This window comes from Medicago sativa, chromosome 6, assembly GCF_051527215.1.
Source record: "Medicago sativa cultivar Bolivia chromosome 6, Bolivia_mono, whole genome shotgun sequence".
NCBI classification, from domain to species: domain Eukaryota; kingdom Viridiplantae; phylum Streptophyta; class Magnoliopsida; order Fabales; family Fabaceae; genus Medicago; species Medicago sativa.
The window spans coordinates 44,517,914-44,542,574 of NC_140754.1; the positions used below are offsets into that span (position 1 = coordinate 44,517,914).

The window sequence follows — 24,661 nt, forward strand, 5'->3', positions numbered from 1 at the left end:
TTGAAATGTGTGCGTCTGCCATTTGTTTTTTAGGAATATTAAGCAATGGATGATGAAAAGTTTGAAGTTGTGGTACACCATATGGGGGCATTTAGTGAACCAGATCACTTAGGTTACTATGGGATGGAGTCTGCATGGTTATGTCATCCTGATACTTGGTCATACTTTGAGGTGCTAGGTGGGTTGAAAGACATGGGGTACAATAACTTAGAGTCTTTAGGTATTATGACCCACAGGATATGAATGAATTGATTAGGCTAAACAGTGATGAGGGCGCTAAGAGAATGAGGTACATTGCTTATAATGATGGGGAAGTCCACTTGTATGTGTTACACACAGTGTCTGAACCTGTAGTGGAGGAATACCCAACTTTGGAGTATTTTAAACAAGTCCCTGACCCAGTGAGAAGTAATGAGGTTAAAGGTAGTGGGATAACAATGAAAGGTGGGTCCAGTAATGAGGTTAATGAAGGTGGGCCTAGTAATGTCGTGGAAAATGAAAGTGGGCCCAGTGTTGAGGTGGATAAAGAAAGTGGGCCAAGTAATGTAGGTGGTGGGTCCTTTGATGAGGTCCCAGTAGAAAGTGGCCCTATTAATGACACTGTGTTTGAATGTGAAGGTGTGGTTGATAAGGAAAGTGAGAATGTGGATCAAGCTTTTAATAGGGATGAAAGTGAGAATGTGGGCCAAGCTTTTAATAGGGATGAAAGTGAGAATGTGAGTCCAACAGAAGGTGCAGAGGAAAATAGTGAAGATGATAGTGCTTTTGAAGTTACATTTGGTGACCCAGAAGAAGAAGGAGTTGGGTTTGATAGTGCTTTTGAAGAACCATTTGTGCCACATAGTGAACCTGAACCCTCTCAATGTGTACAAGCTGAACCTGAACCTGAACCCTCTCATCACACAGAAGACAATCCCCACATTGAACCAACTGTGCCATGCCAAACTCAACCCACTCCTGATAATTCACAATATGTTCCAACTGTTCAAACTGACAGTAATCCAAACCAAACTCAAACTGACATCAATTCAAATGCTGCTAACCCAAACCAAACTCAAACTGACATCAATTCAAATGTTGCTAATCCAAACCAAACTCAAACTGACATCAATTCAAATGCTGCTAATCCAAACCAAACTCAAACTGACATCAATTCAAATGCTGCTAATCCAACTCAAACTCAAAATGACACCAATTCACAGCCTGCACAACAAAAGAAGAAGAGAGGAAGGCCAAAGAAAACACCTGTAAATCTAACTGAAAGAGTTGAAGAACCTGTTGCTGAAACTGTTATTGGTGAGTCAAGTAACCCTCCACAATTTGGTTTAAGTGACAATGAGGATTGTAACAGTGATGACCTTAATAGTGATTGTGATAGTGATGATTCCAACTCCAAGCCTAATTTCTCAACTTTCCAACTTCTTGACTCCATGTTTGAATACAAATGGACAGTTGGAACATATTTTGTGTCTAAACAACAATTTCAAGAGGGAGTTAGGACATATGCTGTTCATAATGGGAAGGATATAAAATTTACAAAGAATGATAAGACAAGAGTAAGAGCCAAATGCAAGAAGACTGGCTGTAAATGGGAAGCATATTGTACAAAGAGACCTGGGGAAGAAACTTGGCAATTGAGGAAGATTTTAGATGTTTGCATATGTCCATGGGACTACTCAGTTTCTCTAATGAGTTCTAGGTGGTTGGGTGGTAAGCTGCACAACAGTGTTAGGGAAAACCCTTCAATTGGAGTGGGGGACATCATTGAAAAAACAAACCACAGATTCCAAATGAGTATATCTAAACAAAAGCATACAGGGCCAGAAGTCATGCAAAGGATTTTGTTGATGGGTCATATAGAGAGCAGTGTACTAGGATGCATGATTATTGTCATGAACTCTTTAGATCAAACCCTGGCTCTACTGTGAAGGTGACTAGTCAGCCATTTCAAGGTGGTGAGGGAGATTTAGAGAACCCAGATACAGTTTTTTGTCCACATTTCCAGAGAGTTTACATTTGTTTCAAGGCATGTAAGGAGAGTTTTAAGTCTTGCAGACCTATTATAGGTTTAGATGGTTGTTTTTTGAAGGGTTATTATGGGGGACAATTGCTCACAGCCATTGGGAGGGATCCTAATGACCAGATGTTGCCTATTGCCTATGCTGTTGTTGAGGGTGAGACTAAAGACACATGGAGTTGGTTTTTGGATCTGCTAGCTAATGATTTGGGTGGAAGAAGGTTGTGTAACACTTACACATTTATCAGTGATCAACAGAAGGTATGTATTGCTCAGTTTACAATTTTTTTAATTTTCTACTTTATGCATCTTATGATTGACAAACACACTTTTTAATTGTTAACTTTATGCAGGGTTTACTGCCTGCTTTGGCAGAATTGCTTCCTGATGCAGAGCACAGGTTTTGTGTAAGGCATCTATACAACAATTTCAGAAAGAAGTACCCAGGAAAAAAGCTGAAAGAACTGATGTGGAGGGCAGCTAAATTAAGTTATACCACTGCTTTTGATAGAGAGATGAATGAGATCAAGAAAATATCAGAAGAGGCATACAATTATTTACTGCAAACACCAGTCAAACATTGGAGCAAATCAAAGTTTACTTCTGGTCCATTATGTGATACTTTAGTAAACAACATGACTGAAGCATTCAACTCAGTCACTGTTGTTCCAAGACAAAAGCCTGTTGTGACTATGCTGGAGGACATTAGGATATACATGATGGAGAGGTGGGAGAAAAATAGACAAAAGGTGGCAAATTACGCAGACAATATTTTACCAAACATAAGGAAAAAAATTGAAAGAGAAAAAAGTTTTACCAACAATTGGGTGGTCAGGTATGCTATCTGTCATTTACTAACTTTACAAAGCTTAAATTTTTATCATATCAGTCATATACATTACTGTAATTTCTGGCATATATGTAATGTGCAGGCGTGCTAGTGAGTTTGACTATGAGGTCAGACACAGATCAATGAGTGGGGATTCATACAGTGTCAACTTGTTGAGAAAAGAATGTTCTTCTAGGAAGTGGCTACTAACTGGCTTACCATGTTGCCATGCTCTATCATGCATGATAGGTCAGGCCATTGATGTGGATCAATATGTTTCTGATTACTTTAGAAAAGAAAAATATGAAGCTTGCTATAGCCACATCATATATTCAGTTAATGGTCAATCTCTATGGACAAAAACTGAATTCACTGATCTACAACCACCACCAATCAGGAGGCAGTCTGGAAGGCCAAAGAAGAATAGAAGAAAGGATGCTGATGAAAAAAGGGATGATCAACAGTTGAAGAGGGCTAGGTATGGGATGAAGTGTAGCAGGTGCAAGGCAGAAGGCCACAACAAGTCAACCTGCAAGCTACCACCACCACCAGAACCAGCACAACCTTCTGCAACTCAGCCTTCTGCAACTCAAGCTTCTGCTACCCAACCTTCTGCAACTCAGGTTTCTGCAACTCAAGCTTCTGCTACCCAACCTTCTGCAACTCAGGCTTCTGCAACTCAAGTTTCTACTCAGCCTTCTGCATCCCAGCATCAAGTCAGAAGCAATTCAACTAATGCACATGATACAACAACTTCAAGAGCCTCTCAGAAGACCAAGAAAGGATCAGGTAATGCAACTGCTACTGCAACAAATGTTTCCTCAAGTCAACCAGCAACATCAACTCTCAAAAGGAAAAGGACACCAAGAAAGAAGAAGGGATCAGCATCAACTCAGCCCCAGAACACTTGAAATATTCTGTCTGTTGCAATTTGCTTTTTTGTAGCTTTTTGGTCATGTATTAATTAGGTTATGGTTACCTTATTTTGTTGAAAAATATTGTGGTTCAAGTTGGTTTTGGTAACCTTATTTTGATGTAAGACAATTTAACAACTAGGTATTTCATACCTTCTACTAGGTATTTAACTATGTAAGACAATATTGGTCTATCTGACTATGCAATTATAACATTATTGGTTACCCTATTTTCACATTATTGGTCTATTTTATATGCTGTTCATTTTTACAAAACACAATATTACTATAGCATTCAAGTCCACAGCTGGGATTTTGTTTCAGTTGAATGTGACACAAAAAATTGGCTCATAACAAATTCATTGATTCAAGATAGGCATTACATTCATTCAAATGATGTTCATACATTCATTCACATAACAACTCACCCACAAACTTACATTACATCAATAATCTTAAACTACTTCAAATACATATTTCCCAAAACATTGTTCTGGTTACACAACAACATTGTTAACAACACTAAAATCATCCCAAAGCTTAAAATTCCATACATAATGGATATCTTCAACCATTTTTGTGACCTATCGAAACCATTCTTCAACTTCAAGTTTTTCTTCTTTAGCTTCTCACTCTCCTTATTTTTTGCATCAATAATATCATCTCTTGAATCAAACCAATTAAAATAGTTGCAACCCTTGTCAAATTGGTTTTTGTAGTTGACACATCCCCAAAACTTCTTCCCAAAATTTGGATTATTTACATCAGTTACAGTTCTCAGGACTTGTTTCTCTCCACACCTGCAATCTCTAACCGATCTCTTCCTCATAACAGATCCAGATCCAGTACATAAACAATTACCTCCTTCACTAGGGTTAGTTTTCGAATTCTGTGACACAGTGGACATGATTGTATTTTTAAGTATTCTGGGTTTATTGTTATTGAAGAAAAAGAACAAGGAAGGGATGAAGAACAAGGAAGAGAAGGGAAGAAGAAGGAGATCGGTGGAGAGAAGATGAGAAGAAGGGAAAGAGAGAGATGGGAAGAAGGAGATCGATGGAGAGAAGAAGGGAACCAAGGAAATCAGATCCAAATCATGCTATGCCACCTCACAACCTTATCTCCAATCCATATCTTCCACATCAGCGTCCATGTCATCAAGTTAACGTTTTTCAATTAAAAACTGACGGAGTGGATTTAATTGGCGGACGGAGATGATTTAGAGGACCACTTTGAGCCTTTTATTATTTAAGGGACCAAATCGAAATTTCATAATTATTTAAGGGACTAAACATGTTATTAAGCCTTAATTCTAATACTTGGTAGATGTGTATCTCGGCGTATTAGTATCTGATGCATATCCACCATTCTGGCACTATGGTTAGAGTTTATAACTTCATAGATTTTCAGATATAATAAAACACAAAAATGAAAGTTAATACCTAAAACATTGTATTTTCCTTAAAAAAAAAAAAAACTAAAACATTGTGTTTGTTGGACCTCCATGAACATAACTTTAAGAATATATTTTGAATTCAAAATAACTAATAAATATACGACGATTATTTCAAGAGTAAATTACACCCTCCTCCCCTCAAAGATGCTTGAATTACAATCCCCTCCTCTCTTATGTTAAAATATACACTCTTCTCCCTTGAAAAGTTAAATTTACACTCCCCTCCCTTATAAGATGCTTGAATTACAACTCTCTCCCTTAATAATTAATATGCACTACACTTTAATCTATTTTAACATATATAAATATTTTTATGATATATATCAATTTTGAACCACTATTTAAGAAAAATTAATTTATTTTTTTATAATTTAAATGTCAATGATAATTGAATTTAAATATTTTGCTTTTGATTTTATAATTTAGAGTATAAAATTAACTTTTAAATAACCATGCTATATTTCCCTCAAAAAAAAAAAATAACTATGCTATATTGTCTGTAGTAATTTTTCACATATTTTAATTTTTTTGGTTGTTTCATATTTTATAACAGGGTTTAAAACTATATATATGTTAATGAAATTGTTAATAAAAAATGGCGAAAAAATATGTATTCAATTTTTTATTATATTAAAATATACCCGCAATATTTTTTTCTTTTCGAAGTGTGTTATATTATTAGAAATAAAATAAAAAATATTGAGGGAGTAAAATGTAGATTTAAACATAAGAGGGGAGGGAAATGTAATTCAAGTTTCTTTTAAGGGAGGAGAGTGAAAAATTTTCTAATATGTTTTGAATTAGAGGGGAGAAGAGTATATATTTTAACATAAAAGAGGAGGGGAGAGAGGTGTAATTTACTCTTATTTCAATGTAAGGTGTGTACAAAATGTTTTAATCTCAACAATAAAAAATGCAAATAGATTGGGGGTGGTGGTGTGTGTGTGTGTGAAACCGTAATTTAGTAAGTGTTAAAAACCCTTTCGCCTAGTCATGTTCAGCTTCAAAGAAGAAAGAGAGACTTTCCCCAATTTCCATTCACCAACGAAGACGTCTCCGAATGATTCGCTGCATCTCTGAAATGGCGTCAGTTTGTTTCTTCAGGTTTCATTCTTTTTCTTCTAATCCCTTTTCTCGTTTTACAAGAACACGATACTATTCTCACACTAGATTTGTTCCCAATAATGTTGATGATGTTCATAATGCTATTTCTTCATTCAATCACATGCTCCGTTTGAATCCCACCCCATCCATTGTCGAATTCGGCAAAATATTAACTTCCCTTATTAAGTTCAAGCGTTACCCTACTGCCATTTCCCTTTATCACCATTTGGAATTACACGGAATTACTCCTGATATTTATACTTTCAATATTCTCATTAATTGTTACTGCCATCTTCGGGAAATGGATTTTGCCTTTTCTATGTTGGGGAAGATTCTTAAGGTGGGGTTTCAGCCGGATATTGTAACCCTCACAACACTTATCAAAGGTATGTGTCTTAACAGTAAGGTCAAGGAAGCTTTGCACTTTCACGACCATGTGCTTGCACTTGGGTTTCAGTTAAATCATGTTAGTTATGGGACCTTAATCAATGGGTTGTGTAAAATGAGGGAAACAAGAGCCGCCTTGCAAATATTGAGAAAGATTGATGGGAAATTGATCATGACTGATGTGGTAATGCACAACACAATCATTGATAGTTTGTGTAAAGATAAATTGGTAATTGATGCCTATGCGCTATATTCTCAAATGATTGCAAAGAAAATTTCTCCTGATGTTGTCACTTTTAGTGCTCTAATTTATGGATTTTGCATTGTTGGTCAACTGAAAGAAGCATTTGGTTTGTTCCATGAAATGCTATTGAAAAACATCAACCCAAATGTGTATACTTTTAATATATTGGTCGATGCTCTTTGTAAGGAAGGAAATGTGAAAAGAGCTAAGAATCTGTTAGCCGTTATGATGAAAGAAGGTGTAATATCGGATGTTGTTACCTACAATTCAATAATGGATGGATATTGCCTAGTTAATGAAGTTAATAAGGCCAAACAAGTGCTAAGCATTATTTCTCGAACAGGAGTGGCTCCTGATGCTCAGAGCTATACTACTATCATTAATGGATTCTGTAAGAATAAAATGGTCCAAGAAGCCTTTATTCTCTTTAATGAAATGCGGTCCATAGGAATTGCTCCTGATAAGGTTACTTACAATTCTCTCATTGATGGTTTGTGCAAATCAGGGAGAATCTCTCATGCATGGGAGCTTCTTGATCAGATGCATGATGGAGGTCAACATGCCGACGTAATCACTTACAATTCCTTCATACATGCTTTATGTAAAAACCATCAAGTTGACAAGGCAATTTCATTGGTCAAGAAAATTAAAGATCAGGGCATTCAACCAAATATTAACACATACAATATACTTATGGATGGACTGTGCAAACAAGGAAGACTTGAGAATGCACAAGTGATTTTTCAGGATCTTTTGATTAAAGGCTATAATGTAACGGTCTGGACATATAATATTATGATCAACGGTCTTTGTTTAGAGGGCTTGCTTGATGAAGCCGAGGATCTGTTGTCAAAAATGGAAGACGGCAGATGCATTCCTAATGTTGTAACTTATCAAACAATTATTCACGCTCTATTTGAAAAGGATAAGAACGAAAAGGCAGAGAAACTACTGCGTGAAATGATTGCTAGAGGTCTTTTGGAAGATAAAGACTAGATAAGGTGATTTCTTGTTACATATTTGGTTATTTGAATTTTGATGAAAGTAATAGAATTGTTATTATTTGTTAATTTTTTTACTTATAGTTGCATTTACAAAAGATGATGGACTACACAATCTACTCACTATTAATTTAATATTAATTAAAATATGTGTGTTATGTTCATTTGGATATTTTCATGATATCAATGGTTCCTTATGGCTTTCAGAGATTTGAATTTAAGTAGAGCTGGAGTTGTTTGTGAGATTGAGTTCAACAGTGTATTTGTGTTATGATGTTAGTTAGAAATTTGCTGAGAGATTGTATAAAGTAAGAATTAGAAATGAACTTTCTCATCAGTTTTGCAAAATGAATGTTGATAGAACTCATAAAATCCAAAAACAAAACTGTATATTATTGAATGGTATAATGATGAGCTCAAGAGCTCTACAATGGTGGAAACAGGAAATGAAAAGATAAACCGAACTGTGAACTCTCCTACTAGAACTCAATGCTCTTAACTAGAGAGAAATCTCTCATAACCAACTCTAACAATATCTCTAAGTGAATTACTCACTACCCTTCCCTGTCTTTTATAACAGAAAATCCCCTAAAACCGATAAGTGCTAACTAACTTTTATTCTCTCTCCCTAGCCCTACTTTTCCCTTTTAGGTTCCTATCAAATGCATATCACTCTATTCTTTCTTTTTATCAGTTTTTGGAACTGCCTTGCTACAAAATTGAAAGGAAGAAGGTTTGACAGATTTTATGGTTTCCAATAATATGAACTATCTGGCTGTCTAGAGACTAGATGCAATTTTCCCAAATCAAATATTCAATTGGGATAAATAATTGAAAAAACCAATGTCAGAACATGTAAGTGGATGACAATTATGGTTCTAGGTTTGTCATGTTCCTTCTTTATCACCCTGTTTTTTAATCCCTTGGGGTTCTTGATATTTCAATCTAATTAGAGGTCAACTCTAAAAATTAACAAGGGAGGTAACTCCCGACACATGGGCCAACTTGTTTTCAAAGGACATTCGGAATGAGATTATAAGCTAGCATGTTTTGATATTTCTGATTATTTTTATGGTTGGGCTATAATTTGTTGATACCTTATATGTCTTGGAGTATTTGTGATATTTTTGTTGTCTTGGAGTATATTAGGGTGTGTGGCAATCCATGGCATACTGGGTTCCACATGGTTTAAGGATAAAGAGAGTAGAGGATATTGATGCTTATTGTTTCTTACTTACTGACATAATTTAAACTTTGATGCTGGCTAAATGAGGGGATGGATTTCTATTAAGGAATGGTAAGAAAAGTTAAGCGTGATAGTGGCTGCGATCCTGCAGTGAATGAATTGGTGTCTAATGGAAGGTTAGAATATATAAATTTTCAAGGAGAGTTGTGTTCTTTATAAGGTGTTGACCTCTTATTGTCTCATTCAATGTATATGTCCTGAGCTTCAAGTGGTATGTGCTGGTCATGTGATCTTAATCTCAGGAATTTTATATTTTGACTTGAGTGGAACATGGAACTCTTATTGTTACAATCTGAGCATGGAAAGTTGCTTACTTGGATCTTCATGAGTGATGTTCTACACTCTACTTCCATAATTCCTTTGGGCTGATTTTTTCATATTGCGATTATGTAGGGTTGAAGAAGCAATAGTTGTAATGCATAAATGGAGCACAGTGGAGGTGGACTGTGTCATTAAGGAGTCAAATAAATTATTGGATGTTGCCAATTTTGATTATTTATGTCACTGTGAGATATTTACGTGTTGCTGCTATTGGTTTGATGGATGTTGTTTCCTATTCTCCGATGCTACTTTTGGTGTCGATAGTCTATGTTGTTTGGTGTTCACGGATCTTGCTGCCGCTCTTTGTGTTGATTGTGTATCTAGTTTGGTGTTCATGGATCTTACTGGTCTAGGAGTATCATAGCGTAGTGTTAGAGTAATTATATTTTTCTTTTTATTTACTGTCATGGTTAAAGACAGTGTTTCTGGAATTACTCTTGCAGTATGACTTAAGATTATATATAGTGGATGCCCTATTTGGTTTCAGATTATGCTCTCAATTATTTGGAGGTTTCATTTGATATGCTAGCTGGTTCATGTACATATCATTTGAAATTCTATCTCGTAACATAAATTGGAAGAAATATACCCTTTTTGTGGTCGGGAAGCTTTTTACTCCTCATGTTATAGTTTAAATTTGAATGCAATTTGAGGATTGGTAAAGCTGATATGTACATCAGCTGCTTCCTGTTGAGTACATCAATTGCTTAGAAAGGAAAAAGGTATGTTCTGTTGAATATGAGTTGATTAAAACAATTATGACAAGACTTTTAGATATTTTCACAAAAATAATGTGGGACACTATTATAAAATAATTACAATCACACTTTGTTCTATATGCTTTCTTTCCCCTATTTAAATTTTGATTGTATCAAGCATCATAATTCATTGCGGAGATAGGAATACTATAGAAATCTTAAATAGCTTAATTCATGGAATTTTTGTCAATTTTTTTAGAGATGAATATTACTTGTATTTATCCAAGAAGCTTATGTTTCTGCCATCATTTTCTGCCATGATTTTTTTAGAGATCCTTGGTTATCAACTGTTAAAATAGCATATTCACATTACTACCCTCAAGTTGCTCTCTAAATGGCCTGCAAGAAAAAGTAGTTTTTCTGGTCTGAGTTTTTTCTATGTCCCGAGATTCCAGGAGAATTGATTATTTGGGTATGGGGAGGGTCTAGGTAAGAGGATTTCAGAAATTGGTTAATCCTTTTGTAAAGGAGAGGATATTCTCTCTGGAAGGAGTCTCGGACTCTGGTTATAGCTTTTCTGCAGTGTAGAGCAATCTGCTCATCTCTTGTAACTCAATAATACACCATTTGCATTATTGACTATTACTCAGTTCCAACACTATCATGGTACGACAAAGGAAATTGTTGAATATTTCACTATTTCAATCAAATTTGGACCAATTGTGGTTGGCTAGAAGGATTGACTATTGGCCACAAGTGTCTAAAAAAGAAACATATTTTTTTTTTTTTATAGACAGATGGCATTTTTTTGTAGTTGGGATCGAAGCCGGAACCTCTTTCATAATACTCTTTCATGGCTGTAGACCACCATACCAATGGACAACACTTTTGAGGACACAAGAAAAAAAAGGTATCACTACTTCCAAAATCGAAATCTGAATTTTTTTTTTTTCTTTCCTGTAATTGTGGAAAAATATGATGGTCATAATGAGAGCTAATAGATGTTGTCTCAATGAATCCATGTCCTGCTGTGATGTATGGTAAGAAAGTTCACGTCCTTCCAGTTGATGGCACTATCAAGAATTTCAATAACTTGTTTGTTGTATATGAGAAAAACACTTCAACGTATTTTCTTTCCTTTACTATTTATGTAAAATGCTTATCTTTTCAGAGATGAAGTGATTGGATTATTTTTATTTTTAAACAATTTTAATTTTCAAACAACAGATATTTAACATGATTCAAAAACACAACAATCGAGATATATGAAACACGGACGTCATACACGACACTAACATTGATACGTCGAAATTAATTAGAGAAAATAGAATAATTGAATATAACTAACTACATGTGTTATTATTGCGTTGTTGTTTGACACCAAATATACCTTCAATCTAAAGTGGCGGTGCTACATTTACAATCAAGATACACTGCGAGTAAAATAAGATTGAAGACCTTCCTAATTTCTTCTCCAATCCTCCAGCCAACTCTATTGCTTAGACCATTAGTCACAGCGATAACCATACCCTTTCTTATTGGAGTATTAAGTGTGAGTAAGAAGTTTTACATTGAATGAAAAAGAGAATGCTACATAACATATTAGTGAAAGGACCTATATATGTAATATTTTAAAGTTTTTGGTGAAGATGTTGTGTCTCTTAACTCAACCTGATGATTCCTTGTTGTTTTAGGCTCTCCTTGTGAGCCAACACTTCTGTTGTCCTCCTTAGTTCTTTGGCTGTTTTTGATATGATGCTGCTCCATTTATTATTGCAATAAGTTCTCAAATGGAAAGTATTCATTTATCACAATTGTTGGTATTGAACCAAAGCTCAATAAGTTCTTTGGTTACTCTATTTTATATATTGATTGATTTGTGAGGACTGCAATGAGCAGGAATGGATATTTTAATAATGCAAAGTTGGTGGAAATTAAAAACAAAGTGAAAACTGGCAGCTTAAGATTGTAATGACTGATTAATATAAGCCTTGCTATTTTTCATGTAACCTTATAGCATATATAACAGGGCTTATATATATTGAACCAAATATTTAAGCCTAACTATTTTTATTTCTATATAACCATACATCATAAACTGCCGCCTGTTTTCCATAAAGGGATGGAGTTTTCCTTTCTGATAGGGCTTCAATGATGTTGAATGATGGAGAATCAGTGACAGGGATTAATTTTAGGGAAATGCTGTGGTTCACAAAATAGAGAAAACAAAGAAACAAATACCAAACTTATAAACGCAATGCTGGCTATTGCTTATGTGATGCTCACATCACAAGTCTTAAATTGCAGTGGCAAATGCTTGATACTTCAGAAGTTCGGTGGCATATGCTCCTAGGTTGTAATTGCTCTTGCAATATCAAATATGGTCGTGGACTACATATGACATGATACAAAGTTATAATATAGCATATCCCCTATTTGGTTTTATGCTATGCTCTCAGTTGTATTCTCTCTAGTCATTTGGAATTTTGTATTCTCTCCAGTCTCCAGTGTTTGTGACTAGGACACTTTTGCATTGCCTTAGTCTGGTGTTATCTTGAATATGTTATTTTTATGAATTGGTGTAATCAATATATATTTTAATGAATTCCACTTAACTTAGCAAACTGAAACATACAATTCCAGGGATCTACTTTGAGATGATTTCTAATTTGATTTTCAAAATAATCATTCAAATCGAGAATTTGATTGAATAACTGTTCAGTTGTTGAATGACCAGTGTTGCTTGATTGAAACTAAAATCACATGCTTGTTTATATGGTTAGGTACCTTTAAGTGCAGTTTTTTTTCTGATTGTTAATACCAAGCTTGGTACGACTTATGAGATACTACTCATCTATAATATCATGCATGGCATAGTGTACCCATTATCAAAAGATACTCATAGAAAAAACTGTAGAATCAAATTGGACATCATTAAACCTCTATTTGACAAGAATAAGAAGCCTTTGGAGGACCAGGCTGTGACTAGGCATGGCAATGGGGCGGGGTGGGGACGGATTTTGCCTTCCCCATCCCCATCCCCTGCTCCCATATACTTACCTGTTACCCTACCCATACCCCATCCCCAATGGGTTTGGGTATTCCCGCCCCATCCCTGTCCCCGCACTGAATCAATTTTTTTTATTAAAAAAGAGTTTTTTTAAGCTTCAATGGTAATGTTGTGATGCATTATCCAACAATTTAAGCTCATTTTAACATTTCATTACCACATAATTCAGTTGCTCCTTTAACTATCAATGAAAGTTCTTATATCATGACAATTATCAAACCAAATAACATGACATATAATTATTTACCCCCTCAACAAAAACAAAACAATGATCTTTCTACATTCGGGTAGGGTTTGGGTATGGATTCGGGGTGGGTACATATATCCCCTTTACCCGTCTCATACCTGTATTTTAAAATCGGGGAAAACCCAAACCCATACCCAAACCCAGTCAAATCGGGGAAAACCCGTCAAATCGGGGTTGGTTTGGGCGGGTACCCATGGGCACGGGTTTTGTCGCCATGCCTAGCTGTGACATGTTCCATTAACTTCCATACTCTTGACCACTTGCCTTATGGCACAACGAATGCACATGTTAGAGAGGTTTGTTGATTAACTGATCTCATGCACATGTTCCTTATGCCAATTTCAAAAATCCGCTGAAGGACAAAACATCTAAGTTGAAATCACGATATTTGTAAAGTTGATCCATGCAATATCCAATAAAACAGATGTCAAAATTTATGTATGTTCCTTCAAAAAAAAAAAATTATGTATGTTGAGTTTTTTCTTTGTTTTTAATATTTTTGAGTTTGAATTATTTGTTTTTTTAGAGGAGTTTTTTTTTTTAAGGAGGAGGAGTTTGTTGTTGAATTTGATTTTATTTAGTTTCAAAAATATAATTAAAAAAATGACAAGAGCCAAATGATTTTTACGGAAAAAAATACTTGAAAATATCGAATCAAATTTGATTTTATACAATTTTCAAGATTTTTGAACTGTTTTTTTTTTATAGGCCAAGAGTGAGTTGAAAAATCAAGAAGAGACTTGAACATCTCAACTCAATTAGAACCCCAAAGAACCCTTATACTCTGTCGTCACTCTAATATTCTTAAAAAAAGAAAACTTATGTACAACATGGGGAATTAAAACCTTATAAAAAGGTCAAAAGCAAGTAAAAAGAAGAAATAGCTGTAAAGGAAAATGGACTTGTTCAACCACTCTTGTGTTCACTCTCAGAACTTTTGATGTAAGAATTGATTCTAGTCGTTAGTTGCAATTTTTTCCTTTAATTCTTCGTCAGATATGAAGTAAAATGAGCTTCTGGATCCTTGTTCGTAGTTATCAAAAGATGTTGAATTAATTGGATTTTTGTTACACTTGAGTAGGAGTGACAAATTAATCCACTAATCCATCATAAGGTATCAATACTCACAACCTCTTCTTGTGGCTAAAATTTAAAGCACCTACACAATGATTTATTGTCCTTGGATGTTGTTTATGTTGGATTAATTATTTAATTAATCAATTATGGATCGACAATAGTCAATTATTATAAGCTAATGTCATAATATAAATTATGGTCTATTGTGTTAAGCGCTAATTAGTTGATGAATATGTGTGATTGGGTTATTCTTTCTAAATGGACCGTGATGGGTTGGACCATTTAGCTGAGCCCAATGAGAGGTCCCTGCTCTCAGCCGTTTAGCTATTTAAACGTCATCCCTTCAGCAGCCTGATGCTAAACGGAATGAGGGTAGTCATCCCTCTTATCCTTCTGACAGCTATCTTCATCAACATAACCCTAACTCAAAGGTACACAATTTCTTAATCCTTTTCTTTATTACTGATGATATGCTATAACTAGTATCTATGGCTAAATAGTATTAAAATTTTATCAGTTTAGTGACAAACTTGTTTTTTTTAAAGTAGCATAAAAAAAATGGGTGTTAATTGAATATTCTATGAATACAACTGTAAAAGTTAATTCTTCGAGTCAAGTAAGACTTAATGGATGACAAAATTCTCTCTTTCAGAGATTTAAATTTCGAAAGTTCAGTTTGAATTCAAGACCTCCAATTAAGTTGAAAGAGATCTCTTATCATCTCATAAAAATACTTTTAGGTAGTGTCAAACTAGTTTATACCAACAATACTTGTCTTTCTTTCATTTGGACTTACTTCGTTTTCTCATAATAATTATAACATTTGTAAAAAAAATATAGTTTATTTTAAAAAGATTGTCAATTTTAATTTTTAACGTAATTTTAATATAATTTTCAAAATTATACCAAAAAATTAATACTATATGTATTACTTCCAAATTATTATTTTCTATTTTATTTTTTATGGTCATACTTTCCTTACCTCATGTCTCAAGTTTTGAATACCATCATTCCTTTTATAGGTGGACTAGTTTATGTTCTTAAAAAAACACACAAAAACAAATAAATAAAATACATTAATATTTAAAAAGAATAACTTAATAAAATAATTATCTTAGAGGGTTTTACTTTGGTCCCCTTATTGGTATAAGATAAGAGTTTCAACAATGTGTCAACCTAATTGAGATGTCTCTCATTTTCCTTGATACTGAAACGCACCGTTTCACTTTTTTAAAAAAAAAATAAAATAAAATAAAATAAAGAAATTAAATAGAATAAAATAAAAACTAGACAACCACCTAACCCCACCCTCATTTTATTTCTCCCGAAGCTTCTATATCCCTCTTTCAGTTTCCACTTCTTCTACCATCCTTCAATACATCATTTTCCTTCCTCTCTCTCTTTCAACGTACCATATTTCTTCCATAAACCATACACACGTGAGATCAATTTCACATCTAATCAAAGATTTCTCAACTCTCACAAGTGCTCTTGGGTAGGATTTTGAGTTTGGGTTTGTGGATTAAGAAAGGAGAAGAATGCCATACTGTGAAAGTTGATCATTAAGACTTCGTGGAGGTATATTTATCAATTTACAACTCAATTAGTGCATATTTAGGCATGTTTGGTGTTAGGAATTAATTATTGAGATTAGAGTAGATGAGTTTCTAATTCATGAGAAAAATTATTGATGCTCAGATATGATGTCGGATGCTTCATATGCTTCTTCAGGAGTGGTTAGAGAGCAGACTTAGTTGACGCGCCATAACTGTGAGTTGATGACGATCATTATCATTTATTTTAATTATCGTTATTATTGATATTTTTTTTGATTTTTTATGTTATAGTATCTATCAAATTGGGGAACACACCCTTTGAACATTTTGAACATTTCTCTCGTCATTGTTATATAATTTCAAAGTCATCAAATTTAACTATACTCTATGTGCATTATAAAATATTTGAAATTGAGGTTTGGTTGCATATACTATGACATGAATTTTGAGACATGGAGAAATACGGTTTTGGGATATATGTTCTTTGGGAATTTTTGATATTAATTTGTAAGCGATTTGGATTTTGAATTGGATTTGAATTTGGATTTACTTATGTTTATAAGTAGTAGATTTTCGATTGAATTTTGATATACCTATTTTTGAAATAAGTTACGCTATGTTGTGAAATATGGTTTTGGCATTGTGATTTAAGAATGGTGTTTTGAAAATTACGGTTATAATGACGACAACCTAGGTGCACCTAGTATGTGATTTCAATTAGGTAGAGTTACTCCGTTAGATGGAGCCGCCCCTATGGATAGGCCGCCATTAGGAGGAGAGGGCTATCAACGAGAGGTAAACTACCTAATTGAAAATGTTTTACATTTTTGTTTTGAGTCGAGAGAAAAGAGCTATCCGTTAGATGGAGCCGCCCCTATGGAAAGGCCACCATTAAGAGGAGAGGGCTATCAACGAGATGGAGCTAGTTCTCGATTCACCATTAGATTATTTTCACTAAAGTTGGATTTTTATACTCTCTTCAAAGTCGATTATTTTGGTATTATTAAATGGAGTTTGAATTTATATTCTTTTTGGATTTGATTATTTCGATTCATTTTTCATTATACGCGATTTCTATATTTTCTTTAAAGTTGTGGATTTGGGTTCACTTCTTTACGACATTGGAATTTTGGCATAGTCTTATTTGTTTGATAAATTTATAAGATTTCTAAATTTTCACGGTACACTTGTTTGTGAGTTTATTATATTTTTATACGGTTAGTAACTTTGTAAATCAAAATTTGATTTGAGAAAAGTAAAGAATCGTGCCCTTGTGTTGTGTGTTTCCCTTCTAGTGGTGGTGGTTGTTGTCTCTCACTAAGTCCTTGTGACTTACTCCTTCATTTTCTATTTTTTCAGATTTCCAAGCAGCTAGGTAGAGAGCTGCTACTAGACCCAAGTTCAGCCGCATCACTCATTTTGGTAGGCTTCCTTGACGAATGTCTCTATTGTTTTATGTATATGTTGAGTCAAGTATCTGCAGCTATTTGGAGTTTAGAAATGTCTCATTTTGAGTTGTACAAATATGTAAAATGTCACTTTGAAATTCTGGTTGATGATAATAGTTTATGAACAGGATTTACATCTTGGTAATGTTGAAATTATAGGTGTTACTCTGTCGAAATTTCAGTAAACATGATTTTAAATCGAAAGTTAACTTGAAAATTGTTTATTTAATTCTTTAGTCATCAGGCTTGCCGAACTATAAGCTATTAGTTCGTGCGCCGGTCACGATTATATTTTTGGGTCGTGACAGATACCCTCCCTACTTTTGGCTTATCTAAAAAAATAAAATAATCATCATCTCTTTTTTTTTTTATTCTTTCAAAAAAAATCATCTCTTTTTTATTTTTAATAATATTTGTAAAATAGTGAAATGTGGCCACCAATCTTTTACCGTGTTAAAACATGCTAAAAAAATGGGAATTAGTCATTTTAGTCCTCGAATGGGAAAAGGAGTAGTCACTTTAGTCCCTGAATACAAAGAAATTGCAAAACAGTCCCTGAATGTAGACTCTGTTAGTCAATTTAAGGGACTAAAGTGACTAACAGAGTCTACATTCAGGAACTAAATTGACTAACGGAGTATGCATTCAGGACTAAATTGACTAACAAGGTCTACATTCAGGGACTATTTTGCAATTTATCTGCATTCAAGGACTAAAATGATGATTTTTTTCCTATTCAAGGACTAAAGTGACTAATCTTCAAAAAAATGCAAAGTCGGGTTCAAACTCCGGGAAAAAAAAATAAAAAAAAATAGTTTGAGTCCATTTTATCCAATTTCTTCTTCTCTCACGAATTTGTGATTTTTCTTTCCGCCGCAGCAAAAGCTTGAACTGAACAATTCGACGCCGCAAATTGAAAGCCTTTGCATTCTCGTTCAAATGTTGAGATCAGGTTCTCTCTGTAACAATCCCTCTTTTCGTATTCCATTTTTACCTTTTTTACACTCACACTTCACAACCCCAATTTCTCACTCTCATTCTTCCCATCGATTCAATCCCAATAATACTGATGATGTTGATAATGCAATTTCCTCATTCCATCACATGCTACAAATGCGTCATACTCCATCCATTCTTGAATTTAACAAGATCTTAACGTACCTTGTTAAGTTCAAGCGTTATTCTACTGCTATTTCCCTTTCTCACCGATTGGAATTACATGGAGTTACTCCAAGTATTGTTACTTTCAATATTTTGATCAATTGTTACTCTCATGTTGGTCATATCAGATTTGCCTTTTCTATTTTAGCCAAGATTCTCAAAATGGGTTATCAACCCAATGCCATTACCTTAACTACACTTGTCAAAGGTTTTTGTCTTAATGGTAAGGTCAAAGAAGTTCTACACTTTCATGACCGTGTGTTTGCACTTGGATTTCAGTTAAATCATGTTAGTTATGGTACCCTGATCGATGGACTGTGTAAAATGGGGGAAACAAGAGCTGCCTTGCAAATGTTGAGAAAGATTGAAGGGAAACTGGTAAAGACCGATGTGGTAATGCATAACACAATTATTGATAGTTTGTGTAAAGATAAACTTGTAATTGATGCCTATGTGTTGTATTCTGAAATGATTGCAAAGAAAATTTCTCCTGATGTTGTCACTTTTAATTCTCTAATTTATGGATTTTGCATTATTGGTTGATTGAAAGAAGCCTTTGGTTTGTTCCATGAGATGGTATTAGAAAACAACAACCCGGATATTTATACTTTTAGCATATTGGTTGATGCTCTATGTAAGGAAGGAAAGATGAAAGAAGCTAAAAGTGTGATAGTTGTGATGATGAAAAAAGGTGTGATACCAAATGTTGTTACCTACAATTCATTAATGGATGGATATTGCCTAGTTAATGAAGTTAATAAGGCCAAACATGTGTTAAGCATTATTTCTCGAATGGGAGTGGCTCCTGATGCTCATAGCTATAGTATCGTGATTAATGGATTCTGTAAGATTAAAATGGTTAATGAAGCCATGAGTCTCTTTAATGAAATGCGTTGCAAAGGTATTGCTCCTAATACAGTAACTTACAATTCTCTAATTGATGGTTTGTGCAAATCTGGGACAATCTCCTATGCTTGGGAGCTTGTTGATGAAATGCATGATAATGATCAACCGGCCAATATATTCACTTACAGTTCCTTAATAGATGCTTTGTGCAAAAATCGCCATGTTGACAAGGCTATTGCTTTAGTCAAGAAAATTAAAGACCAGGGCATTCAACCAAATATGTACACATACAATATACTTATTGATGGACTATGCAAAGGAGGGCGACTAAAGAATGCACAAGATGTTTTCCATGATCTTTTGATTAAGGGTTATAATCTAAATATTCGAACGTATACTATTATGATTAATGGACTTTGTAAAGAGGGCTTATTTGATGAAGCACATGCCTTGTTATCTAAAATGGAGGACAATGGTATCATTCCTAATGCGGTAACTTATGAAACTCTTATCCGCGCTCTCTTTCATAAAGATGAGAATGAAAAGGCAGAGAAACTTCTTCGTGAAATGATTGCTAGAGGTCTATTGTAAGAGTTAATCTGGGTAAGATAATTTCTCATTATTTAATTGGTTATTTTGAATTTCGATGTCAAGTATACAATCATTATGTTCTATTCATTTATTTCTTTTGCGAAGGCTGGATTATTCAATGCTTTCACTATCACTTCTATTTTAATAAATTTCATGTGTTGTTATGTTCATTTCTTCGATACTAAGATGGTGTCAATGGTTGATTCAGTTATGATTTATTCTCTTTCATTAATCTTACAATTTGCTGCAGTGGAGATCTGACTTTGTAGTTATGAACTTAAGGTAGATATGGGTTATGTAGTTGCCCTTAAAAAGCGACTTTGAGAAATCTCACTTGACTTGACCAAGGTTGTCAGTCAACTATTTTATAAAGACTATTAAGCTTTATCTCATTTTCAACAAGTTTTCCATCAAAAAAGAAAAGCACATTATCTAAAAGTCTAGTTATTTCCAATTCTCTCAGCTCTGCGATTATCTTTGACAATGGCAGAAAAGGGATAAAGTATGAATACAAGGAACAATATCTTGAAAAAGAGAGCCAAATGCTTTTGCAAATGAACCCAATTCACAAGAAGATAGTTCTTATCCATAATGGAAAACCCATATCTTAGTCCATCATTATTGTTGCGTATATTGATGAGGTTTGGAAGGATAAAGTTATGTTTCTACCCTCAGATCCTTATCAGAAAGCGAAAGCCATGTTTCGGGCTGATTTTGTCAACAAGGTTGGTGATGTTGGAGGGAGGATATAGGCTGGAAAGAGAGTGAGATTGAATTGGCAAAGAAGGAGTTGATTGAATGATTAAAGGAATTGAAAAATGTGCTTCGAGACAAGCCTTATTTTGGTTTTGACACATTTGGGTTTGTTGATATTTCTTTGATCCCTTTCTATAGCTGGTTTATGAGGAATTATGCATTTGAAGTTGAGGAACAGTGTGAAAAACTGATTGCTTGGGCAAAGAGATGCAAGCAAAGAGAGTGTGTTTCCAAATCTGTTGCTGATGGGAAAGAGGTGTATGGGTTTGTTGTTAACTATAGGAAGAGGTTTGAGTTGGACTAAGAAGTCACTTTGGACCCTGAGAAATTGAAAGGAAAAAAAAAAAACTTGACTTGACCAAATCTGGATAGAGGCGGATGTTATGTTGATCTTTGTTTGGTTCAGTTAGATGGTAATTTGATCAATTTTTATATATCATGTTCAAGGAACACTTTGATGAGTGAGGAAAAAAATTTGATTGGTGAGATCATTATTTCGCACATAATACAAAATCTGCAAGTGTTTCTCATTTATTCTGTTCTATGATGAGAGTATTATTTTTGAACATTATTATGTCTATCAAAATAGTCGGGTCGCTATAAATATTTGACTTTAATCATATCTATCTTATAAGTCATACATATGGTGATTATACATATGGTGATTTGTAATTGGATATTTACCTGTCTAAAAGAATGTTGCAAATTGACAAAGAGTAGAAAGCGAATCCGTTGTCCGATAGGACACAAACATATGGTTACATTCAATTAATTCTTTTTTACAAATTATTGTCGGTTTTGACGTATCGCTGTTAGTTTCGTGTTGAGTATCAGTGTTTGTGTCTGTGCTTTGTTGAGGGACTACAGGGTGTCTTGTATTACATGTTCTCTTTCCTGCTTGGATTCATTCCCAATGAGAAGATTATTAAAGCACCAAATACTAGTAAAGTGGCAATAGCTACCACAGAACGTAACCTTTCATTTGATTTTGGGATTGACCATGGAAGGTCATGCTCTTTATGTTTCCTTCATAATAAAAAAAAAATCTCTCAATTTTCTTAAGACCCTCTTTCAATTCAAAATGTTTGGTACTTTCAATGTATAATGCATTTTTATTATGTTCTTGATACCTCGAATTTTGTCTCAATCTTTTTATGCATTTGATCATTTTTATTTATGTTTTTATTCTTGATATCAATTTCTGTTCTCATTTTTTTTATAGGTTTGAAGCTGTTGAAGACATGTATTAAGCTGATTTTGGACAAGAGAGGAGCACATATTAGGTCTGCAATCTATCCTTGATGAGATCTTAATTCTTTGCATTTAATGATTTCAGATTTTGAAACAGAATTGGTGGCTGTTATTTGGTTTCGATATGCTTGAGTAGCCATAATTTCATCATGATTTCAATCTCTACTTCCTCAGTGTGTATTCATTTGTTCGTAAGTTTTGGATATTTTCACATCCGAGTATGTATATTTTTATTATTACTATTTGAGTTGTGTGTCCAATAGCTTCCCTTCTAGCGAGTACTATCTTTATTTGTAGGAAGTTGACCTTTTGAACAAACTGTCCGCGTTTGGAAAATAACGTGTGCAGATCAAGCAACTATCAGGACAGGTATTGAGAAATCTACATGGAGAAGAAGAGTCTGGGATTGATTGTTCTTTGTCTTTTTTTTTTTGCATTTTTTTCTTCAAAACCTTATTTGAGACTCATCTATGAGCAACCATTGGAAGTAAGTTTCTGAGATCTGAAATGACTTATGAGGAGTTATTTGACTCTTTTAGATGCTGAGTGAGTAGTATATTATGTGAGTTTGAGAGGATATATCTCAGGCTAAACTGGTTCTGCTTCAGTTTCTTGCCTTCCAAGCACTCAATCAAATGGGAAGTTATTTGACTCTTTTACAGTAAAGCATTACTTTATTACTAAATGTTTACAATACTGAATGATTCCCCTCTATCCATGCATCATCCCATATATACATGATAGTATTTTCTAACAAATGTCTGCAACTGTAATTCCCCTTCATTCTATTTTCTAGCAAGTTGGTAGACTCAATTTTTGTTCTCTTGGACCAATCTTCTACATCATTACAGGCTGGTTCGATTGACTTTATTAAGTATATATACATATATATATATATATATGGGGAATGCTAATACACACCCACTTGAATTTTAGAAGGTGTGCATTAGCATCCTACACCCATGTGCTTTGGACAAAAATTACCCTTCATCTCTTTTTTAATTGCTATTAAATACATGACCTTTATAGTAATTTGCATGCCAATAGTTTCTCTCTCTTTCACTAATTTTTTTTTCACGTGGTCCCAAAAAAATTTAAAGATTCATCACATGGCTGGTGTTTTTGTTTGAAACCGAAAGTGAAGAGCAATGGAAACCATCAGAGATTGTGATCATCCAATACCAAAAAATAGATTTGTGTACTCTCCAATCAAAGAAACTTGCTTGGTTGTGGTTGATCATCAAAAACCCTCACCACCGGCATCGGAACAACGTCGAATGGGAACCCATCCACCGAAAAGCTTGTGGACGGTGGCACCTGTATCTCCACCCTTCCATGCTCCATTTCAGTGCAGCCCTCAAATGGGAAACCCTCCATCGGAATGCTCGCGGACGGTGACGCGTATACTGGAGAATTGGAATTGCTCTGTTTTGTTAGTTGTTATTACAGGGGCGCGTGGGAGTTTTTTTCCAGATAGAGAGAGAAACTAACATGATGAGATGGGATGGTTGAGAAAATTACAATAAAGGCCATGTATTTAATAGCAATTGAAAAAGAGATGAAGGGTAATTTTTGTCCAAAGCACATGGGTGTAGGATGCTAATGCACACCTTCTAAAATTCAAGTGGGTGAATTTTAGAAGGTGTGCATTAGCATCCTACACCCATGTGCTTTGGACAAAAATTACCCTTCATCTCTTTTTTAATTGCTATTAAATACATGACCTTTATAGTAATTTGCATGCCAATATATATATATATATATATATATATATATATATATATATATATATATATATATATAGGACATATACTATGAGAATAACCATCTTATACGAGAATAGTGAGAATGAATCACAACCATTAGATAAAAAATGGATAGATGAGATTAAGAGATTCATTTTAAACAACACGTTTGCACTTCCTTATTCTATCCTCTATCCACACTCACGGTTCATCTTCTCAAACTCACTTTCTCATGTTAATCAATCTCCTAACTGGAATTCAACACAGGTTTCCTAATTAATGATTATTTCTTTCTTTGATTTGATTTGATTTTATGTTTTCTTGGAACAACCGAAGTCGGCAACCGCGGCGGAGACAAAGCAAGTCAAAAACACCGGCGACGGCGGAGACGGTGGTTGCTATCGGCCTTGAAGTATGGACGCCCCAACGTTTCTTCTTACCGCCCAAAGGGTCGCCGGAACCATCATAGGTTGCAGTCGTGAGTCATAGTTGTTGTTAACCTTAAAAATAAGGGATTGAAATTGAATAGGGTTGTAAAAAAATAAATTTTAGGATCTGCAGAATTACAAAAGCAATGAAAAAGGTGAAGAATCATAATGGTAATTTTATTGAAGAATCATCCATGGTGATGATGGTAGTGACGAAGTTGTTTTTGTGTTTTCGTCCTATTCATGGAAAAAAAAATTAAACCATAAC

The 24,661-nt window shown here is 34.4% G+C and overlaps 2 protein-coding genes, 1 long non-coding RNA gene and 2 pseudogenes across 3 annotated transcripts; all 5 read left to right on the plus strand.

Annotated features, from left to right (window-relative positions):
* The first annotated feature begins 45 nt into the window (after positions 1–45).
* Positions 46–3,757, plus strand: LOC146915404 (uncharacterized; annotated as a pseudogene).
* A 2,376-nt stretch (positions 3,758–6,133) lies between these two features.
* LOC146915405 (uncharacterized) lies at positions 6,134–10,005 on the plus strand. The gene is made up of 2 exons (XM_085717792.1): positions 6,134–7,952; positions 9,592–10,005. Exon 1 carries the CDS (start codon positions 6,277–6,279, stop codon positions 7,945–7,947), a length of 1,671 nt encoding a protein of 556 aa, XP_085573918.1. The 5' UTR covers positions 6,134–6,276; the 3' UTR covers positions 7,948–7,952; positions 9,592–10,005.
* Positions 10,006–15,843: 5,838 nt separating this feature from the next.
* On the plus strand, positions 15,844–17,844 carry LOC146915406 (uncharacterized). Its single transcript, XR_015014579.1, has 3 exons — positions 15,844–16,189; positions 16,310–16,381; positions 17,527–17,844. It is a non-coding gene; the product is annotated as an uncharacterized LOC146915406 (long non-coding RNA).
* Positions 17,845–18,445: 601 nt separating this feature from the next.
* LOC146915407 (uncharacterized) lies at positions 18,446–22,718 on the plus strand. The gene is made up of 2 exons (XM_085717794.1): positions 18,446–20,225; positions 22,192–22,718. Exon 1 carries the CDS (start codon positions 19,350–19,352, stop codon positions 20,211–20,213), a length of 864 nt encoding a protein of 287 aa, XP_085573920.1. The 5' UTR covers positions 18,446–19,349; the 3' UTR covers positions 20,214–20,225; positions 22,192–22,718.
* Positions 20,400–22,140, plus strand: LOC146915408 (putative glutathione S-transferase parC pseudogene; annotated as a pseudogene).
* Positions 22,719–24,661: the final 1,943 nt, after the last annotated feature.